Source organism: Enoplosus armatus, chromosome 21 (assembly GCF_043641665.1).
Source record: "Enoplosus armatus isolate fEnoArm2 chromosome 21, fEnoArm2.hap1, whole genome shotgun sequence".
NCBI lineage: Eukaryota > Metazoa > Chordata > Actinopteri > Centrarchiformes > Enoplosidae > Enoplosus > Enoplosus armatus.
Window position 1 is genome coordinate 9,255,250 of NC_092200.1, and position 20,091 is coordinate 9,275,340.

Consider the following 20,091-nt stretch of genomic DNA (forward strand, 5'->3'; position numbering starts at 1 on the left):
ATAACTCTGGAGAGGACACATGTACGCATACAAACACACATTTCTCACATTTAGTTAATATAAATAAATAAAATGAATTTCATACAAACACACAACAGGACCATACAATTTTTAGGATACCAAAAAAGAGCTTTCAATCCCTTTGAGGACTAATAAAAGCAGCGACAATGGAAAGCACTGAAAACTTCTCAAGCTCACATTAATTTGTATTGATTTATTTGCTTTTTTAATATTTCCAGAGCTGTTTAAGTCCATTTGAACCAGCTTATAAGAGTAAAAGTAACTACTCATACATTCATAACTATCCAGTCATTCATCATGTTTAATGCAATGGCCTGATTATGTGGCTTGTGCTGAGATGTTTCATTTATCTGTGATAAATATCCATGACATATTTCACAAAGTCAAAGTACGCTCCTTTTGTGAACACTACAGATAAGTGTTTGTGGAAGACAAAGGAGGTGTAGTGTGCAGAGAGACCATCTTAAAATGATGTTAAAATGGTGTTTTGTGCAGGACTGACCAACTCCTGAGGCATTATCCTGCTGCTGACGCTGTGCTCAGAGAAAATATCCCTACGATGATCAACAGATCACTCATTCTCACATCTTTCTTGTATGGCAACTCCTAGCAAGGCACCAGAATGTAGAGGATGACATAAAGACATTGTTCAAGTCCAGGGAAGACAGTCAGCCTGAAGGAAACAGTGATATTTGTTTGTCACAGGCACTGATGAGAAGTGGAAGGAGATTAAAAGTCAGTGTGAGTGGATACAGCTGTACAGAGGAGATTCCAGTTCTCAGTGACATTAATGGCAATGAATGTCTCTTATTGGGGTTTGTAGCCGTTATTGCTATGTGTCACAGTAAGGGCAACTGAATAGCTGCAGTAACCCTTGATAACAGTCCTGGCAGCTCTCAGGTTTCAGGTCAGAAGATGGCCAGCAAAATTAAATCAGAGTGAAAGGAGTTATGCTGCCATCCAGTGGACACAAACAGAACAGCAGCCATAAGCTCTAAACTATTTTTTTAGGGCTGCATAACAATCTCTTACACCAGGTCTGTTGGGGCAGGAGAGGGGGGATTCAGTTTTTCTCCCATGGTCATAAATTCTGCCCAGTTGCCACGGAAACCTTGAGAGTAGACGCCGGTGTCCACGACGAGTCCCCAGTAGGCGCTGCGAGCCGTTTTGTCTCGCAAGGCGACGCGTGCCTCACGTTCAGTTACGTTGTAGCTGACGTTGATTACCTGCACCACCAGCAGGTGGAAGAGCCCACCAGTCACGATAGTGCTGTACCACGCACAGGTGAAGCAAAGAGCAGTGCTGGAACACAGACAGTGAGAAAAGATGGTAAATCCTAAAACAATAAACACAGCACAGACAGCATGTACCTAACATACTTGCAAAGTTATTATTGGTCATATAAATCATCAATAAGGCTCTAATTTGGTCTTTTTTGGCATTGGAGGTGTAAAACGTGCTCATTCAGGACATGATAGCAATTCAGACAAGTTGTGTGTTCAGTAGTCTGAGGTTGAGTTAGTTGTTCTGAAGGCCTATCTTAAGTGTGTGACGCCTGCAGCGTCATTTAAACCATCTTACATCCACTCTCTTGTTGCTCTGAGCAAAAACAGCGAGTTTTTCTCCCAACAGCTTGATAGGCAACACTCCAAGGCGCTCTGTGAAACTGATTCAACACTACACTGAAGGAAGCCTTATGTCCAAGACGCAAGAACCTCACACAAAACTCATTTAGTCGTCATTTTATGGTGAATTCTGGGAAAAATACCAAAATGCTGGACAGTGCTAAAAGAAGGCAATATTGCTCTTGATTTCTGCTAAAAGGCCATCTGCCATTTCCTGTTTCACATGCAGAGTTGTTTTTTAGGCATTTAGTGTTAATTATTGTTTGTACAGTTAAGCAGATATTTAAGTTTGTGCTGTTTAAAAAGGCTTGGTAGAAAATTAAATTTACATTCCTATCGATGCATTTTGAATACAGATATTCATTTCAACAAGCAAACAAACAATGGCCATTTTAAGTTTTTAAAATGTTTTTAACATAAACACATAACATTAACAGATAAGATTCTTGATAAAGATGCCATCCATTTGTTTAATAAAGAAATGTGAAAAAAAGAGTGAAAAGATGTTTACTGAGCAGCAAATTTTACAGTTGAAATATATTCTTATCAGTGCTCTCTGGTGTACAAACTATGTAATAGTTTTGTAATTGCTGCAAACACACTGTATCTTTGCCATTTCTGTACCGTGACTTATTTTTACTTGTTGGCCGACATGTAGATATATCTGTGATAAATGTATATTTACCTGTAATATTAGTATGGATTTACATGTCAGACTCTACTTGTATTTCGACCTGATATACATTTTTCATAACCTTTTTTAAATATGTTTTTCTCATCTTTACATTTATGCTTTAATGGTTCTATGTGTAGGATTTGAAAACAACCTGCTGGCCTGGGACAATGAGAATAAATGGGCAGAAAGCAACACATAGACACGTAATTTTTCACCAGGACTGTCTAATTTTTGTACAACCATTTGTTGTGTTATGATCACATAAGAATTCTACACATTTAGATTTACGTAAGTAGTAACTTCAAGGGAATATAATGTTAAAGTTACCCAGCCCTGAGTGTACAAAGTGTATATGTCTGTTCTCATTACCTGTACTGGTTGTAGACCCCTGGGCAGTAGAGCAGGGCAGTGAAGAGGTGTTGCTTCGGACACACATTCTGCAGCACCAGGCTTATCCCATACATGGACGTCAACAGGAAGAGGACGAGTGTAAGGAGGAAGCTGCGGTGATTGGTCTGCCCCACACAGCTGTTTATCCTGCCCCGGCACAGACGGAGGGGGACACACAAGTATACACACAGGTAGACAAAACATTGTACTGAGACCCCAGGGTTACACTACACTACACACTACACACATGCAGGACCACACATGTAAGTGTTGGAGTGGATGATAGTGAGGAAAGGTTCACTTGTAGCGGTAATTAAAATGAGTGTGTGATGTTGACTCGACACAACAAATATAGTCAATAAAGACACAGCAGGTGTGAAAAGGACAAACACTCGTATCCTAGAAAGAAAGACTTAAAGTCATTGTGTTGAAAATTTAAAAGGATGTTTGCACTTTTTTTTTTAGATTTATTGAATAGCAAAATAAAAGCAGATGATAAACAAGACAACTTCAGTGTTAGAGATGTGAGGCGAAGTGGAAGAAACGGTGGTGACAGGCCGAGTGAGAGGCATTTTAATGGAACCCACCAGACACAGTGGTGGTCGAGACGCAGCACGCAGACACCACAGATCCGACAATGTCCCGCCCTCGGGGGCCGCACCACCCTGCACACCGGACACCAGTTCCTTCGGCTACTTTCCTTCAGCTCCGCCCCCGCCTGCTCCAACGTTCCTGCCCGGTTGGCTACAGTCATCGTCACATCCTGCCTCCCCCCGTTGAGGGCAGGGTCTCTGTCCGCCAGAGGGCTGTAATACGTCACCGTGCTGTGGACGTCCTCTTGGTTTGGCCGCACAATGCCAGGTTCTCTCTTGGTGTGGACAAGGGCTACCAGGGTGAGTATGACCCCTGCAGTTACCACCACCAGCTGGACCAGGCCAACATCCCCGTGGGGAAGCACCTCTGTGATGAACAAGTAGTACATGTACGCCAGGGAGAAGAGGGCCAGGCTGAGGAAGAAGAGCGTCCGTCCCTTCTTGCGGTGGGTGAAATAGTAGTACCACAGCACCAGGCCGGGCAAGGCTGTCAGAACCACCATGCCGAGCAGGAAGTGGAGAGCAGCGAGGTGCAGCAGGACAGGAAGGAGAATAAGAGGAGGAATGACGGACAGCTCCACTTTTCTGGCTCCACCCCACAGCCAAGGCACACGAATCCGGTCTGTGACAACTGCAGCCACCTGTGACAGGGATTCAGGTTTCTGAGGCTCCCTCTTCAGAAACCTGAGTAAAAAATAGTGACATATAATAATAATAATAATAATAATAATAGTAGTAACATCTACATTGCATTTAGATGTTTCACAGGAAATTAATCAACTTGTCCTTAAGTGGTGGACTGACCAACCAACAGACCACGAGCAGCACTAGAAATGTCAAACATATGCTATTTCCAGCTTCTCAAATATGACGATTTCCACTGTTTTCTAATTGTAAATTGAATATATATGGGACTGATGATTGGACAAAATTGTGAGGGGCATCTTTTCTCTCTTTTCTGACATTTTATAGCCAATTAATCGATTCACTAAAAAAAAAAAACAACAGATCAATTGTCTCACCTGTCACAGAAGTCATCCAGGTCCTCGCAGTCACAGCAGCAGGCTGCTACATGGCTGCGATCTCCGAGTCGGTTCACATACTCGCAGCAGCACAAGGTCTCCTCCTCCTCCAGCACCTTGTTGGCTTGCTTCTTCATGACGGACAGCCTAACAGCCTATCAGATTATTAAAACGTTTATTAGTACTGCTATTGACTGGACTTGTGTGAGCATTTGTGTTATAGATAAGATGAAGTTCAGAGCCAGGTAAGAGACAGGAAGTGAAAGACAATAACTGATCTAAAAGCTCACTTTGCTGAAATGACCTTTGCATACAGCAGCTTACCAGCTATTTGTATGTGTTTTAGATGGTGGAGTGGTTCCAAACAGATTTTCACCACGCAACACTGCAAAGCAGACCATGCCCCTACCCAGTACACCTCCTACCCTCACATCTGTCACACATCTGTCATGCTTTGATGATTTACAGCTACTGAACGGCCCCACCACTGCAGCCTGCTGGCTTGTTTAGACGGCACAGATGGATTGAGGCCGAGGTGAGGCAGTGGCAGCATTTATAACAATCGCAGGTGTCCCTTCAGTGTCCACTCCATCACAGAAAGCAAGACTGACGATACCCCAGTGAACCACTAAGTGGGATTAATCCTTCAGCTCAGTTAAACCTCTCTCGGGGGGGATCTGGCTCTGTTGAAGGGGGACTGAGTGAGCCAATTCATTTCATTGGAAATAAATCAAAGCATCACATGGTGTGTTATTATTATTATTGGTCAGCCACTGATCAAACTAAAAAAGAACATCAGGGTCCCCAACGTCTACCTAGTGAGTCTGTACGGGCCTAGAGAGAAGACAGATTGGGCTACATGTACTGATTAAAAATAAATAAATACTGCTGCAAGGATTCAGCATGACTGTGGTGCACAGCAGTTTTATATCCTGTTGTAACATTGAGACAGTGCTTTTGACTTGCAGTTGCTGCAGGAAAGAGGAAAAAGCTTACCCTAACCCTAAAATATAATGCAGGATGGCTGTAGCTGTTTATGAGTGATGCTTTTGAAGGCAGGGTTACGAATGGGGACGTTTTAGAGGTCAAATGATTAGTTGATTAATCGAGTAGTCAAGCCAGTGGTGGAGCGTACTTAAGTACATTTACTCAAGTACTGTACTTTAGTACAGTTTAGAGGTACTTTTACTTTCATTTTATGCTAATTTTTACTACTACTCCACTACATTTTGGAAGCCAATACTGTACTTTTTACTCCATAATATTCATTTGACATTAATAACTAGTTACTTTGCAGATTCAGATTACTAATACAAATGATCAGTCAACTAATAAATTTGACATTAGCTCCACCTTCACCAGTTGCAACATTAGTGGCACATCAATGTATCAGTAATTATAAAACAATAATATTATATACATAATTGTGAAATGGGCCATTCTGCATAATAAGTGCTTTTACTTTTGGAACTTTTGGTACTTTTACTTTTAATCAAGTAAAGTTTTGAATTCAAGGAGGGTAGAAGTAGTGACTTCCTGGGGTCTTGTCATTACCAGGCAACCAGTGAAGACAAGACTCCAGGAAGTCACTACTTCTACCCAAGAAATAGTCCCCCTGTATCTATTGTCGAGACGTCACTTGCTACTGATTGTTCAGTACTAAATAACCCACCTTCCTAAGGAGAAAACAGGTAACATGAACACTGTCTCAGTCTGAAAAATGAAGTGAAAACGAAATGGCTAAATGGCATAAAATCTCCACTAGAATTTATTATCTTTTAAAGGGGTGGGTGCAAACTACCAGAATTTGTAGGTACATCCCTGCTCTTTATAAAAGCTACCAAAACACTGATGGCAGAAAAAGCTTCCCAACAATATGTTTTTATCCGCCAGAAACCTCCTCCAGAATCAGGTGTTTAGGCTAATAAATGCATAGGCCTACACATAGATAGATATAAAGTTGACAACTTTTCTTAACAGGCAACAAGGACCTTCCTGCACTGAGTAAACAAATTAAATCAATTTGGACAGTACTTGGAGACACTGTGGCACAAAACTTGCTTGAATAATATGTCATATAAAGGAATCAAGTTGAGGGATGTCCTGTTAGTTCAGGGCACTTGTTATTTTAAGTGCAAAATAAAATGTTTCTCAAACTGAATAAAAATAAAGTCTTGCTCTCATAGAGTTATGACTTTCTGGAGTTAATGTTCATATTTGTTTAACACTGGAGGTTGTTCGTCTCATGACAGTCAGTTAATCACCGACTGGAGGTCAGATTTTCACTTATCATACCTGTCAACAAGCCGCCGAGTGGTCGCTTACACTGCGTCAAACAAGGCTTAAAACGTATCGCCGAAAACACACAACAAAACATAAAACACAGCCTGAACATACCTGAACACTGACATGCTACATGCCGATGCTTTCGAGTAAATATCGACTGAGACGATTCTCCCCGCCGAGCTCCTCAACGGAAGTCTTTCTCCTGGTAACGGCTGTCGTATCCGGTGTCTCTCGGAGCTGCTTAACAGCTCAGTTTACGGCAGTGAAGTGTCTAGAATACCAGCAGCTGGTGGTAAACCAGTCTGGGTTCAAGTGTCTGGCTCGACCGGGACCTTGTCACCAGGTTCGGGTTCGGTATAATGGAGGGAGACGTCCTGTGGCTCTAAACCGAACAGCCAGTCTCCCAACTGACGTCAAAAGTGGTAGACTCTCCCCGCCCAGGACACGTTCAAACTCACACACCTACAGACAGCCATATCTACAGTTACATACCAAACCTCATGCGAATTTGAGCTCATTTTAACTATTTTACATACAATTGGGCAGTTCAGTCTCCAACAGCGCTAACACTCCAATTTTATCATGTCAGTTCTGGCTATCAGTGGCTCAATAAAAATAAAAATCCTTATTTTCTTAAAACAAATGAGAAAAAACAATTTAATTCGAATGAACCTGATTTTAGACTGATTTTATTTTGAAACAAGAAAGTATGAGGCATTACAGCACTAGAATTATGAAATATGAGTCTTGATTTTAGAAAATATTTAAAACAAACTGATTTGCATTGAAAACAGGCTGGCATATTCTTACTTACTTCCCATATTTTGAGATAGTAGGGAGTTATGACTCAATTATAGACTAGAATGAAGGAAATGAGGTATGTTTTGTATGAATCATCTTAATTTGTAAAGTATCCAGTTACTAAAGCTGTAGTGGGGTAAGAAGTACAATATTTTCCTCTGAAATGTAGAGGATTAGAAGTATTATATATTATATAACATTAAAATTCTTAAGTGCCTCAAAATTACAGTACTTGTGTAAATGTGCTTAGTTACTTTGCACCCCTAGATATTACAATAAAACTTTATTGAAGTCCCTATAAGAATGATACAATACAGTACACAACCGGACACAATATAAACTAACTTTACTTCAGATATACTATAATTCCCACTATCATATATCATGAGGCTACTGTAGAAGAAATGTAATATTTCCTCGAGGAGTAAATAGGGACAGGCTGCTGGTCAATAATTAAAGACAGTCTCAGTAGTCTTGTATTTCACCCACGACAAAGGAACAAAGACACATTTGGCTTTACTCTCCATTAGTTTTATGCTTCTGTTTCCAGCAGCAGCATACAGTGCACAGTGTGCAGCTCCAATATAATCTATAACAAAACTAAAGTAAATCAGTAATCCTGATTTAATAGAAAACATTCTAGTACTTTTAGTCCAGTCAGACTCTTAAAAGAGCAATATTGTTATAGTGAGCAACTTTGTTCAGAGGCAGGCACTGATGAACAATTACTTCCCACAGCAAAGAAACCAGAACTATTTAATAGTCAATGTATAATCATGAGCTGGTTTTTAGCCTGTAATTTCTCTCTGTAGTTTTACATCTAAATATAATAATAATATATATTGATTTCAGTCTCACTATCAGTCCAGATGTGATCTTTGTGTCCTCAACCCACATAGTTGTGTGACACAGAACAGATATGACGATGTGCACTTCTGTTTGGAAAAAGAAGACATGAATGATGCTCATTAATGAAGAGCAGAGATTGAATAATATTTAATAATTAAGATTCAGCAGCCTTTCCCATTAGTATATTGTATCGGTGAGATGATTAATCAACAAACAGAAAATTAATCTGCAACAATTCTGGTAATTGATTCATCATTTTAGTAACTTTTTAACTAAAAATGCATAAAATTCACTGGTTCCAGCTTCTAAGATTTTAATATCTGCTGGTTCTTGGTCTTCTGCGACAGTAAAAGTAAAAGACTAATCGATAATGAAAATAATTGTTTGCAGCAAAAGTAAGGATTCTGACAAGACATCTTGTTTGTTAAAAAAACAGTACAAAACAGCAAAGTGGCCACTTGCAGAAGTGGTTTAAAGAACAGCTGAACAAAATTACACACAGACAAGTGATCAACAACACTGTAAACATCAAACAAGGCTAAAGGTGATTGTAGTGGCACGTCACCAACAGATTAAAAAAAAAAAAAAAAATAGTGTTCAATTTGGAAACCACAAAACAAACTTGCATCTAGTGTTGACAGTGTAAGTGCACAGTACTGAGATAACCTGAGATAGTCTCACTGACCCTTCACCTTTACTGAAATAACATCAGGGCGAATAAGGATTCAAAATAAGACCAAGTCATCAGCGCAGATAAGGAAGAGGAAAAATAAAGTACATAAAACGGTCAATACAGGTGATAAGGATATTTCAGACTTGTCACTCTTATTTGGGCTGCTTATTTTACAGGGCACCCCTTTAAATCAGTCCAGGATGGAGCAGGAAGATAATGAATCCCATATGTGGTTTGAACCCCCCCCCCCCCCCACTAGATCTGGCTCATATACAGTATAATAAAATCCAGAGGTAATTTTTCCATTTGAAGCTGCATTTACTGTAGCTTGCATATACAAAAAAAAAATATTTATAATGAACAGGACAGACTTTCAAATTTGAGTTACTGATTCTACCATTTTTATTGGAAAAAAGAAAAATCCAAAACATATTTAAAACACTGCCTAATCTACAAGGCACTTGTGCAAAAATTAAAATATGTGCAAAAAATGTAAATAAAGAAAATTATTGTTTTAAATAATATTGATTCACTTCCCTTGAATAAAACAAAAATAAAAAGTATTCACAATAGCTCATTTGATGTGGCACGAGGTTCATCAGAATATAGGAAGGCACATCAGGAAAGAGTTACCACTATTCAAAAAGAGTGAAAAAGAAGCCAGTCTGGAGCTGACAATAGCACCCTACAGAAATCTAAACCCGCTGCTCTGCTTGCGGCTGACTCAGATGTAACTCTGTCCTTGCAGCAGTCAGTCCACAGCTTTAAAAACACGCTTGCACCTGATGCCTCACCGCAGGCTTCGGGGATGTGAAACCCACGGCAACACATTGCATGTCAGGAGTCTGGGGACGTCTACATGGCAACGTCACTGGATACCAGGGATTTCCTCAGAGGCAGTTCACTGCTGCAGTTTCCTCCACAGGGCCGGGACAGGCACTCTGTAGTCGCCAGGGGTGGAGCATCACTGAGGTGCTGCTGTGCGATTGGCCAAAGCAAAGTTCTGCTGCAGCACCACCAGAGAGCTGCGGAGCTGTGAGGAGAAGAAGAAGTAGGAGAACTGACTCAGCAGCTACAACACCTGCTGCTATACGTTTTAAAAGTATGTTAAAACACAGCTATGAATTTATGTGATGGACTGGTTGTAGAATAGAAAAATAACAGCTGCATGTCTCCGCTTTCTCATCAAACTTATTATTCAGACTACAGTATACACAAATTGCTTTCATCCCTTTGTGTTTACGGATCCTAACTAATCTCTAAATTAATCTGAAGTTTACCTCAACACATCCATCACCAGCACATCTAAAGCTCATTAATTAACAAGTTACATCACATTTGTTGAATCCATACAAAAAGTATAAAAATGCCAATTTGGTGTTTTACAGGGGTTATGTGCTGGACTACTTCTTGACTGAGCAGTTGCCAGGTAACCAGCTCAGACACCAGGAAGTAATTGGTGCCAGCCAAGACCAATAACTTCCTAGGACAAAAGATACCGGCACATAACCAACATTTACGGTGTTAATTAGTAAACATGATGAACTGAACTATTTTGCTCCAAAATCACAATCAGACTTTTCATTTATGTAGTGCATTCCCAGTTTAAAACGCCCGTCCTACCTGTTCCAAAAGGTTGATGGAGTGCTGCAATACAGTTTTCAGCATCTGCATATCCTCTGTGGTACCATGCCCTGGTCCTGGTCTGGGACCATATTCAGGGGCCAAGCTGCCAAGCCACAGCAAGAAGGCAATTACTCTTATGTGCAAAACATGATATTGACATTTGCTTCGTAAAGACGCAAAAACAGAGACAGAAACAAAGTGAAGGAAAGTGGACCAGCACTGATGCAAGACTGTGTCACTTACATAACCACATTTACTGAGGCTGACAGACAGGCAGTTTCAACACTGTGAGTCATTAGAATAAGAGCTCTCTTGTATGTGGGCTGCTTAAATGACAGACGAAAAAAAAAAGAAAAAAAAGGTGGAGAAGACTAACCCCTTCCCCCTCTCCACCCACACCAAGACTTCTGCTTTCTGAGTGATGATATATTTAGACGATAAATCAAAAAATTAAAGAGCCAAAGAAATATGCATGTTGCAAAGGAAGAGAAAGTTATCTAACCTGGCCTCACTTCTCTCCCTCAGCCGATGCTTTGTGCTCAGGTACATGCGGTGGGCTACGTCCTCCATGGCCCACAACTTGAAAAACAGACCCAGGTTCATCACCGTCAGAATCAGCAAACTGGGAGAGACAGAAAGCTCTGAGTTTAATCTGACCTCTGGCGCGCACAATGACATGAGAGATACAAAAGGTTGGAGGAGGAGTATATACAGGCACAATTTGCATTCCTTATACACAACATACACTGTTTCAAAGGTGTGTTTCCAGGTTGTTAACTTACATCAGACTCATCCCAGCCACTATTGTTGTGGCGTTCCATCTGTGGGGGGTGTTCATTTCTATGGGGACTGAAACACAGTGGGACAGATTAAAAAGTTATACATTAAAAACACAAAACAAAACCTGGGTTGCAGTCAATATGAGAAATCACTGGTTTGCAACATTTTTCCGGTTTGAAGATATTTCCTCCCAATTGCATGCAACATTTTGCAACAGCCTGGGATATAAAATGCTGCCGTTTTGTGGGTGTGTCAAGGGGGCAACCCAATGAGACAGTAACATAACTGCACTCATCTATATAGCAGTGGCTGTCGTCTGGCACACAGTTTGCACAATAAACAAAAGGCTTTGTCGATGCCTTTGAGAATTTCTTGTAGCAACTGTGACAAGTGCAGAGCAACTGGGTGTTTGATGCACTACAGTCTCCATTTGAACATTTAGAAAGTGCTGAAGTGCCTCACATGTTCATAGTTTACTTCAGTCAAGGTTCAAAATGTACATGCTTGCTATGTTAAAATGAAAATTGTAAACAAACACCTAATTTAAACACGTTTGGCATCACTAAATCCTAAAATTTATTAAAACAGCTTTTTTGGCAAAAGTTAAATGAGAAGATTGATGTCACTCTTTTATCTGTTCATTAAATATGAAGCTAGAGGCAGGAGTCGATTAGCTTAGCCTAGCATAAAGACTGGAATAAGGGGGAAACAAATAGCCTGGCTCTGTTTAAGGTTTATGAATACAATATCTTGTTTATTTAATCTGTACAAAAACTGAAGTATAAAAATGGACATGTTGTAGTTTTAAGGCATTATGTGCTGGACTATTTCTTAGCTGGGCACAGTGAGTTCCCGGAGTCTCCGCTGGTTGCCTGGCAACCTCCAGGTGACTCCAGAAGGACACTTGGAGCACATAAACCCCCCTGTAATGCCACAACTTGTCATTCTTTATACTTCAGTTTTTGTACAGATTAAACAAACAAGACATAATGTGTTCATTATTTAGCTTTAGAGGTGCTGGTAGCTATGCTAGCTGTTTCCCCCTACTTCCAAGCTTTATGCTAAGCTAAGATAACTGTCTCCTGGCTGTAGCTTCATATTTAACAAACATATGAGAGTGGTATCGATCTTCTCAACAAACTCTCAGCAAGAAAGCACATTTCCCAAAATGTCAACCTAATCCTTTAAAGCCATCATTCACAGTATAACGTCATGTACCCATGTTGCCATCTCTGTGCTGTTCAGGGTCTTGCCCGTACTGCTTGTTGGGCTTGATGTGCTCTGGCAGAGTACGGCTGTAAGTCCGCCTCCTCCTCCGAAGCCCACTCATCTTCCCAGAGTCTCCGCCTCCTTGGTTCATCTCTGCTTCCTCCTCCAGCAGTTCTGCTTCTGTACAGTGCCAATCACAGAGCCACACAGAGTCAAACACAGATGTGCATCAGAATAGAAAAGTCTCAAAGTATTTAGACACTGATTGACACTCTGACGTAATTACAGTGAGAAACATCGTGTACTTAATAAGTAACTAAAAAACAAAAAACCTGTACATAATTGATGAAGGCTTCCTGCTCAAACTCAAACTTGAAATGGCTGATAACTTCAGGCTTATCGATTATATTCCTTCTCTCCTTCCTTGCAAATGAAGCTATGATATGATTCACTGCTGCAGAGCCCGATGTGTGTTGGAGGAAACTGTTCATATCAGATCAGAGATAAAAAAGAATGGAGGACAGGGAAGTGGCTCTCTTCTGCCTCCCCTGTGCAAACAGGGCTTTCTACTTACCCAGCTGTCTGAAATAATCTTCTATGCCGCTCCAGGAGTTTTTGGTGATAAAGGACTTGACCAGGCCCCATGGCTGCTTCTTGTACTTCACATCGGTATAGACCCTGGCAGCAAACAGACTTTTTACATGACTTTCAAAATATAAAAGTCAACACATAAACTGATTTAACCATAATACCTCACCTTAGTCGACACTTCCGCTTCGAGTTGCTTATGATGTAGTACCGATTTTGAGTGTAGAAGTAATCGTGATATGGAACATCGTGAGTGTACACCTCCGAGTCCACTTGGTAATACTGACCATCCCTGGATTGTTTGTACAGTGTCTGAGAGGTAATTGGAGTACAAATAAGCAGAGAGCCATCATTCATTCAAGTGTGTGCCCACACACACACACACACACACACACACACACACACACACACACACACACACACACACACGTCGCATGAATGTAAACACACCTGGTTCTCTGTAGCAGTGGAGAACTTGCCAATCAGAGGGTTGCTGATGGTTATTGTGTAGTTCAGACTCCGCTTCATGTTTCCAGAGGCGTCTTTTTGCCAAGCAGTAAAGCCGGCGTCTGATGGCACAAAGGATAACTTGAATATCATGCATGAAAGCTTTTATTTCAGGAGCTTATTACATACAGATAAGCAATGCAGATGTAATGAATTTAAGGTGTCGAGCTACTTTGCAGCCCCCCTCCCTAATTACGCTTTTAAATCTAGATTAAAACAGGTTTAATACTTACTGGTTATCTTCCTGACGTTCATGAACCTGCGGATGAAGCTGGAGTCAGTGAAGAGCAGCTCAAACATCTTGTTAGCGCTGATGTGGAAGACCTTGTTCAAAAAAAGTCGACCCTGCACCTGAGACAAACCCACTCGCTCCTCCACTGATGAAGTAGAGGGAAATGGAAAATATAAAAAAATCACAAAAATACCAAACATGAGCTCAAGTATGCTCCCCAATGGCTGGTTTGTGTCTTCTTACCGTCCTCGACGCTCTCTGAACCGCTCGGCTCAGACACACCATTCTCGTTGGCGTTGAGGTCCAGAGAAAGTGAGGAGCGCTTGGAGACCCGTTCTGGGGCGAGGCGGTCCAGCGAGGGAGCAGGACTGCGCCGCTGAGGCGGGGTGCTGCGAGAGTCATCCTGCTGCTGGGGGGGATATAAAAAGAAAGACATGTAAAAAATGTAGACATACACAGCCCACACAATAAAAAAGAAAGATAATTTTTAGTACCACGTTGGGAGAGCTCAGTGAGCTGAAAGGAGAAGGCATGTCCTCCCCTTGAGGCGTGGAGGTCTCTAAGGGCCCATGCTCCACCCCTTGGAGACGAATGGAGGGGGTCCCTACACCGTCATCACCACCAGGCCTCACCGTCAGGCTGCAGACAAACAGACAGGTGGGTGTCACATTACAGCAAACTGCGATTGTGTGTGCGTGAGGATGGTCGTGCAGGTGGGAGTGTGCGCTCACCTGGTCTGCATGCTCGATTCTGCTGATATCTGTAAGCTCTCCATCTCTTCATGGCTCAGGCCCAGGTCATACCCATAATGCTGTTTGACCATCTGCCACAACTCCAAGCTGGTCAGAGGCTGAAAGAAGAGGAAAGAAAAGAAGAGGAGAGGTCACATGGAAACATCAACAGCAGGGCTTGTTTGGAAATCAGCTTGTGTGGATATCTCTTCCTCTTTCCCAACAAGGACTCTGTTTTGACAGACAGAAACCATAATGCCAACAAAACACTTTAGTTGACAAGGAATTTCAAGTAGTTGCAGGTAACCTGGAAACATGTAGCCTCCACACAGTATAATCTACAATTTTATCTCCATGGGTGACAAACTACCTACAAACCTTATTGTCTCTCTGAAATATGCAATTTACATTTTTGTGTTAACCCTCAACAGCCAGGCGAAGTTCAATCGTATTCATTATTTTTATATATTTCTATCTAAAAAAAAATAGACCTTAGAACAAAAAGGTGAGGATAGTCAGCGTTGATATAAAAGCAAGATGTGCTGTTCCAAGTGGCTGAGCGACAAAGTCATAAAAACGCTGTGTTTTATTTTAGGCCAAACTATTCCGGCGGGAAGTTAATGCGTTTTTTTTGCCATATGGAAACGCGTCTAAAATTACCGTAAAAAGAGAGAAAGATCCCTTCACACGGACTTTACTTACTTGTCTTTCCTCGCAGCTGTGAGCTTTAACTGCCTGTCAGGCACCGCGGACTCACATTCAGGAAGTCCTGCGTTTTTTTGCGTTTCAGCGACGCGCCGCCCAGATTTACGCCGTGACAAAAAGGTAAATAAAAGCTAGTTCCACCTGTCGAAAGTCCGGCTCACCGACGGTCCCCGCCAGAGAAAACCCCTCTGTTTTGATGTGATTCCGTTCACAGTTTCAGCTCCGAAACAAGCGGAGCGGTTAACACGCAGAATGTCGATGTAAATGAGCCCTCGTGGCCACACCTGGAGAGGTCAATGAACTTTAGAAGGTTATGTTTTTATACAGGTGTTTGTGCTCCAGATCCCTGCGGACTCACACCCTGTGGGTAGGTCTGCCATAGTGCCTGTCTGTAAGAGTAGTGTAGTGTAGCTGTTGAGATCAAATTAAAAGGAGAAATAATAACTGCCTATAAACTTTTCTTTTATATCATAATCAGTGTTGACAGAAAAGAAAAGCATTGCTGCATGGTTTCTCTTAAAAACTGCTTATCATAAAGGTGCACATATTGCCTGGGCTCCATATCAATTTAATTTATTCTATTTATTTATAGTTTACTATCTATTTACAGTGAAAAGAGTTGGGCAATCAAAACAAATAAAGATGGCTAAACTGAGCTAGTGGTTTCATCCCTGACATAGTGGAGGTAAACTAATCCATGTATGAATATAATATAGAACATCTCTGATTTAATTATTCTAGCCTACTCTTCAACTGACAGTTCGGCTTTCAGCCTTTACACATCAACCAACGTTATAATCTTCAAGATTTTCATGAAATCAAACCTTATTTTTGATGCAGTGCATTTAAATTCAGCTATTACCTCTCTAAATCGTAGTCTTCATTGTTAGTGGCGGAGTCCACCATTTCCGGGCTGGAAAGCAATTCAACTGCCTAATGGGCTTAAAATTGCAACTATATTTTCAAATGTTGTCAGCAATTACCCTTAAAATGATTTCAGCTCTCACACCTCAACAGACCAAGTATCTCATCAATTTTAAGACATTTCAACCTGTTTATAGTGTTTGCACTTACAAAGCGAGAACGCTTAAATTTTCTTCTGAAAATTAAACTTTTCTGGTTTATTATTTATTATGAATTTGCTTTACTGTGCAAAGAGTTGCACTATAGGTGAACATAATCTCCAAATAAAAGGTGGCTGAGCTCTAGCAGGTTTATTTTTAACTACATCCTTGACACACATGTAGGTAAATTATTCCAAACACACCACCTCGGGATATGGAAAAATAAACAAAAGTGTCTGTTGGACTCATGAGGAAACCCCACTGTGCTGCTGTGCGCAGATTTGTACCCTGCATGCAATAGCAGAACAGCACTGATAATGGCAGAGGAAGACTGTGGCCGGGGCAGTGTGATGTGTACTCTGGACCGATTAGATAAGTTCTGCAAAATGGGGATAAGTCACAGACCTGCTGGTGTTGTGGGAGGCATTTAGTTATTGGACAACAGCAAAGTCTGTGTGTTGTCAGCTGTTAGTGATACATGTGAAATGACTGCAGGTCTTGTCTACAGGGTTGTTCTTCACACAGCTATGAAACAGGGACTATCGTTGACCCTGCACGAACAATGTTTACTCCCACATGTTGTATGAAAATTGTCCTGATGGGCGTCTGTAGTAGGAGACTGTACTGTATGAGGTCACAGCAGGTGAGAGGAGCAGGGCCTTACCTTGTCCAGCAGTGTGTTTTGCCACATGCGGAAAACACCCAAGTAACTTTTCTCTCTTGCCGAGAAGGAAGAGAAGAAGAACTGCGGTGTGGAGATATAAACAGATGTACAGTAATCAATTAGGTGTAATAAAATGTGAAATAAACTCCGCTCTCTTCTAACACAATATACCTTCTCGGTGCTTGTGCAGACCTGGATGGCATTGGGAATCAGCCGAGCTGTTTTCTCTCTGGTCATAGTTATGATGTCTTTAAGAGTCAGTGCAATCTATAGAAAAGGTGAAAGGTCACAGTAGTTGGTGCACACATGCTTATCAAAGAATGCTATAAGGAAAAAAAAAATCCACCCTTGGATTACTTCATCAGATAGGTCCTCCTCCACTCAGGAGCTATTTTGTGATGACATCTTATAATGACTTTTAGCAACTCCCAAGCAGAGGCGTGAACTTACTGCTCACAGCAGTGAGTTAATCAGACGCTGCATTATCATACGGTCGACTGAGGCTGCCGCAAGTGTAGCAATTAGAGTATCTTCCTTGATATTTTTCCTTTTGTATCTTGGCTGTTTTTCTCTGTAATTGTTGCACATGATTGCAAACTATTACCTCTATACTTTAATATCACATTTTCCGATTCTAGGCAAGTTATTTGTGGGAATAACAAAAAATATGACAAGAGTTTTTTCACTATAACTGTTTTAATCCTGTGTTTTAAAGTGGACTTTCACTCTGTATGAGATTCTAATATATTTTCTCCCACTTTTAACCAGAGTACAGTGTGAGCACAAACGCTCCTTTTCATTTGTGAAACAGTTAAATAAAGATAAAGATAATAAACCATTAAAGAGGAAGAATACAAATGGTTAGCTATATGAAAATGTATTTAGTTGCTTTGTCCACTCATTTGCAGTGACATGAAGACTATACACCCTCCTCTTCCCATCGGTCCTCCTCCACTTTCTTATTACCTTCGTACCCCAAAACACATTGCTGTAGAAACAGAGCCAGTTCTCTGAGAGGTAGAGGCGTCCCTGAAGGAGGATGTCCCGCTGGAGGGCACACGGGTAGTCTGAGGAAACAGATGTAGGGCTGCTGAAGCTGGAAAACCATCCATACAAATGAGTTTGCCTGAGGTGTTCTTTGACATGCTTATAAAACAGGTCACTGTAGTAAGATGTTGAGATAGCCGCAGTGTGATTTACCTTCTTTCAGATACAGACAATATGTGACCACTTATAATTCAGTTTATTTATCAATATAAACTGATATTGATCTCCAAAGTTTTATTTTTTTAATTTTAGATTCTAGTCGAAGTCGTGTGGTTTCAAAAGATGCTAGCTGTGTCATGCTGAGTAACAGGGTCATCTCTCTAAACATGATCATTTTAATATTGGCCAGTGATGTTCAACTGCATTAAAACATTATATATGTTTTGTACATGTCATTATTTTCTTGCTTAATTTAGGAGAGAACTTCATGTCAAAGAGCGGCTCACCCTGTAAGTATGACCGTAGTATAGTTTTCATGTGTGTCATCTGTTAGTCAGAGGCATTTCCACTTTAGCAAATAAAGTACAACAAGGACTATTTTGTATTTTTATGGCATAAAAATGGCTGAAAATTGAAATACTGGCTCTCAGCAAAGAATATCAACTTAAACAATAAAATATGTACATGAATTGTGGACTATCATAACTATGAGAAGCAGCCTTTGTAACTCACCCACTATGAGTCTCTCCGACTCTGGCAGTTCTTTGAACAACTTCTTAAATTCATCAAACCTCTGTTTGTAGGTCGGCAGAGGAGTTTGAGGTGCTGCAAGACACTGTCCCTGAGGGTCAGAGCTCTGATGGAGGAGAATATTACTGATTTAATAAAGAGACACTAAAGTTTGTTTGTCTTTGTATATATATATATATATATATATATATATATATATATATATTGAGACAGTGTCGCGTTTTCTTTTGTTTACCTCTTCTTCTTCAGAGCTCCACCTGACATCCACCAGGGATGCTGACTCATCTGTAACATCATCACTTCCCACTCCTGACCGGTTGGATACCCGGTCCATCTGCTCTGCTGCTCTGCTCCAATAAAAAGAGAAGCAACTGTGAAATTTCTTTAACCCTCCTGCAGATATTATACACATTTCAGTCTCTCCAGCGGTGTCATGAGGAGAGACTGGAGGGGGGAGGATGACTTGTGGGTCTTTTTGTGAGTTAAACTTTAAGAACATGATCTGAACCTCGGCGGTAAATGTCATCCAACGAGGATTTCCAGCAGCAGCGCCACAGGGGAAGTCATTATCAGCTGCAACAGAACTGGTTTGACTGGAGCTACGCTGGAGGAAGTGTAGTCATGCCAATGAACAGAAACCTTTATGCACTCACGACTATCTTTTGCCAAGTGGAAAAGTATCGTCTGAAGAACGGATTTTATGACACAAAGTTTAAAACATTTATAGACTTTTTAAGAAATTTGCATGACAGTGACCTAATGCCGCCGTAGTATACACCTCCAAACTCCTTCCGCGTGCTTTTGGATCGCGTTGTCTGATAGGAACTATCAGTCGACATGGATGTCAATCTTTGTCGAACTAAACCAAGATGATAAAAGTTTGCGATCAGATTTGTAGAGCCGTCAAACGTGTGCCTGCATACTTTTACGCACAACTCCATGAGCGCACAGGGAGGCGTGCTGGCTGAGCCCTCAGCGAGTCTCCACATGTGCGTTACCTGAGACAAAACTGCTGCTGTCAGTCACTTACCTGGCGCGGAGTGGACCCAAGATGTCTGTTCTGTCTGTGCCACCGAGTTCATAAAACAACAGCAGCTCGTCCCTCGTCCCGGAGCTCTGCCCCGCTCTGCCCCGCGCTTTGTTGCAGGTGCATCTCATCTGGCCAGGGGAGCATACCTGAAGGGAGTTGTCTTCTCATTGGTAACGCTCATTGGTCCTCACGAGTGGTTAAGGGCTCCAAAATGATCCCTCCCTTTATTTATCCACCAGTTGATTCCAGTTATACTCATGTACTGTTCATCACTACTTTTAA

The 20,091-nt window shown here is 41.2% G+C and overlaps 2 protein-coding genes across 2 annotated transcripts; both read right to left on the reverse strand.

The window, feature by feature from the left end:
- Positions 1 to 241: 241 nt before the first annotated feature.
- On the reverse strand, positions 242 to 6,791 carry zdhhc23b (zinc finger DHHC-type palmitoyltransferase 23b). Its single transcript, XM_070928303.1, has 5 exons — positions 6,725 to 6,791; positions 4,328 to 4,482; positions 3,300 to 3,989; positions 2,692 to 2,859; positions 242 to 1,323 (listed from the first exon to the last, which is right to left on the reverse strand). The coding sequence occupies exons 2-5, from the start codon at positions 4,462 to 4,464 to the stop codon at positions 1,050 to 1,052; spliced, it is 1,269 nt and encodes a 422-aa protein (XP_070784404.1). The 5' UTR covers positions 4,465 to 4,482; positions 6,725 to 6,791; the 3' UTR covers positions 242 to 1,049.
- Positions 6,792 to 9,408: 2,617 nt separating this feature from the next.
- On the reverse strand, positions 9,409 to 19,990 carry gramd1c (GRAM domain containing 1c). The gene is made up of 18 exons (XM_070928218.1): positions 19,956 to 19,990; positions 19,015 to 19,150; positions 18,762 to 18,885; positions 18,009 to 18,109; positions 17,214 to 17,309; positions 17,043 to 17,123; positions 14,610 to 14,728; positions 14,373 to 14,517; positions 14,122 to 14,284; positions 13,880 to 14,023; positions 13,590 to 13,708; positions 13,309 to 13,451; positions 13,126 to 13,229; positions 12,561 to 12,731; positions 11,345 to 11,411; positions 11,065 to 11,184; positions 10,560 to 10,665; positions 9,409 to 9,969 (listed from the first exon to the last, which is right to left on the reverse strand). Exons 1-18 carry the CDS (start codon positions 19,988 to 19,990, stop codon positions 9,901 to 9,903), a joined length of 2,043 nt encoding a protein of 680 aa, XP_070784319.1. The 3' UTR covers positions 9,409 to 9,900.
- Between the last annotated feature and the right edge of the window lie 101 nt (positions 19,991 to 20,091).

Excerpts from the sequence above, each read along its gene's own strand:
- gramd1c (XM_070928218.1), bottom strand. The coding sequence starts at position 19,990 with ATGAGCGTTACCAATGAGAAGACAACTCCCTTCAG. Across the intron at positions 18,886-19,014 it reads GGAGCTCTGAAGAAGAAGAG|AGCTCTGACCCTCAGGGACA; the intron begins GTAAACAAAAGA and ends CTCCTCCATCAG. Across the intron at positions 12,732-13,125 it reads AGATTATTTCAGACAGCTGG|AAGCAGAACTGCTGGAGGAG; the intron begins GTAAGTAGAAAG and ends GGCACTGTACAG.
- zdhhc23b (XM_070928303.1), bottom strand. The coding sequence starts at position 4,464 with ATGAAGAAGCAAGCCAACAAGGTGCTGGAGGAGGAGGAGACCTTGTGC. Across the intron at positions 3,990-4,327 it reads CTGGATGACTTCTGTGACAG|GTTTCTGAAGAGGGAGCCTC; the intron begins GTGAGACAATTG and ends TTTTTTACTCAG. Across the intron at positions 2,860-3,299 it reads CTCGACCACCACTGTGTCTG|GATAAACAGCTGTGTGGGGC; the intron begins GTGGGTTCCATT and ends GTGCCGGGGCAG.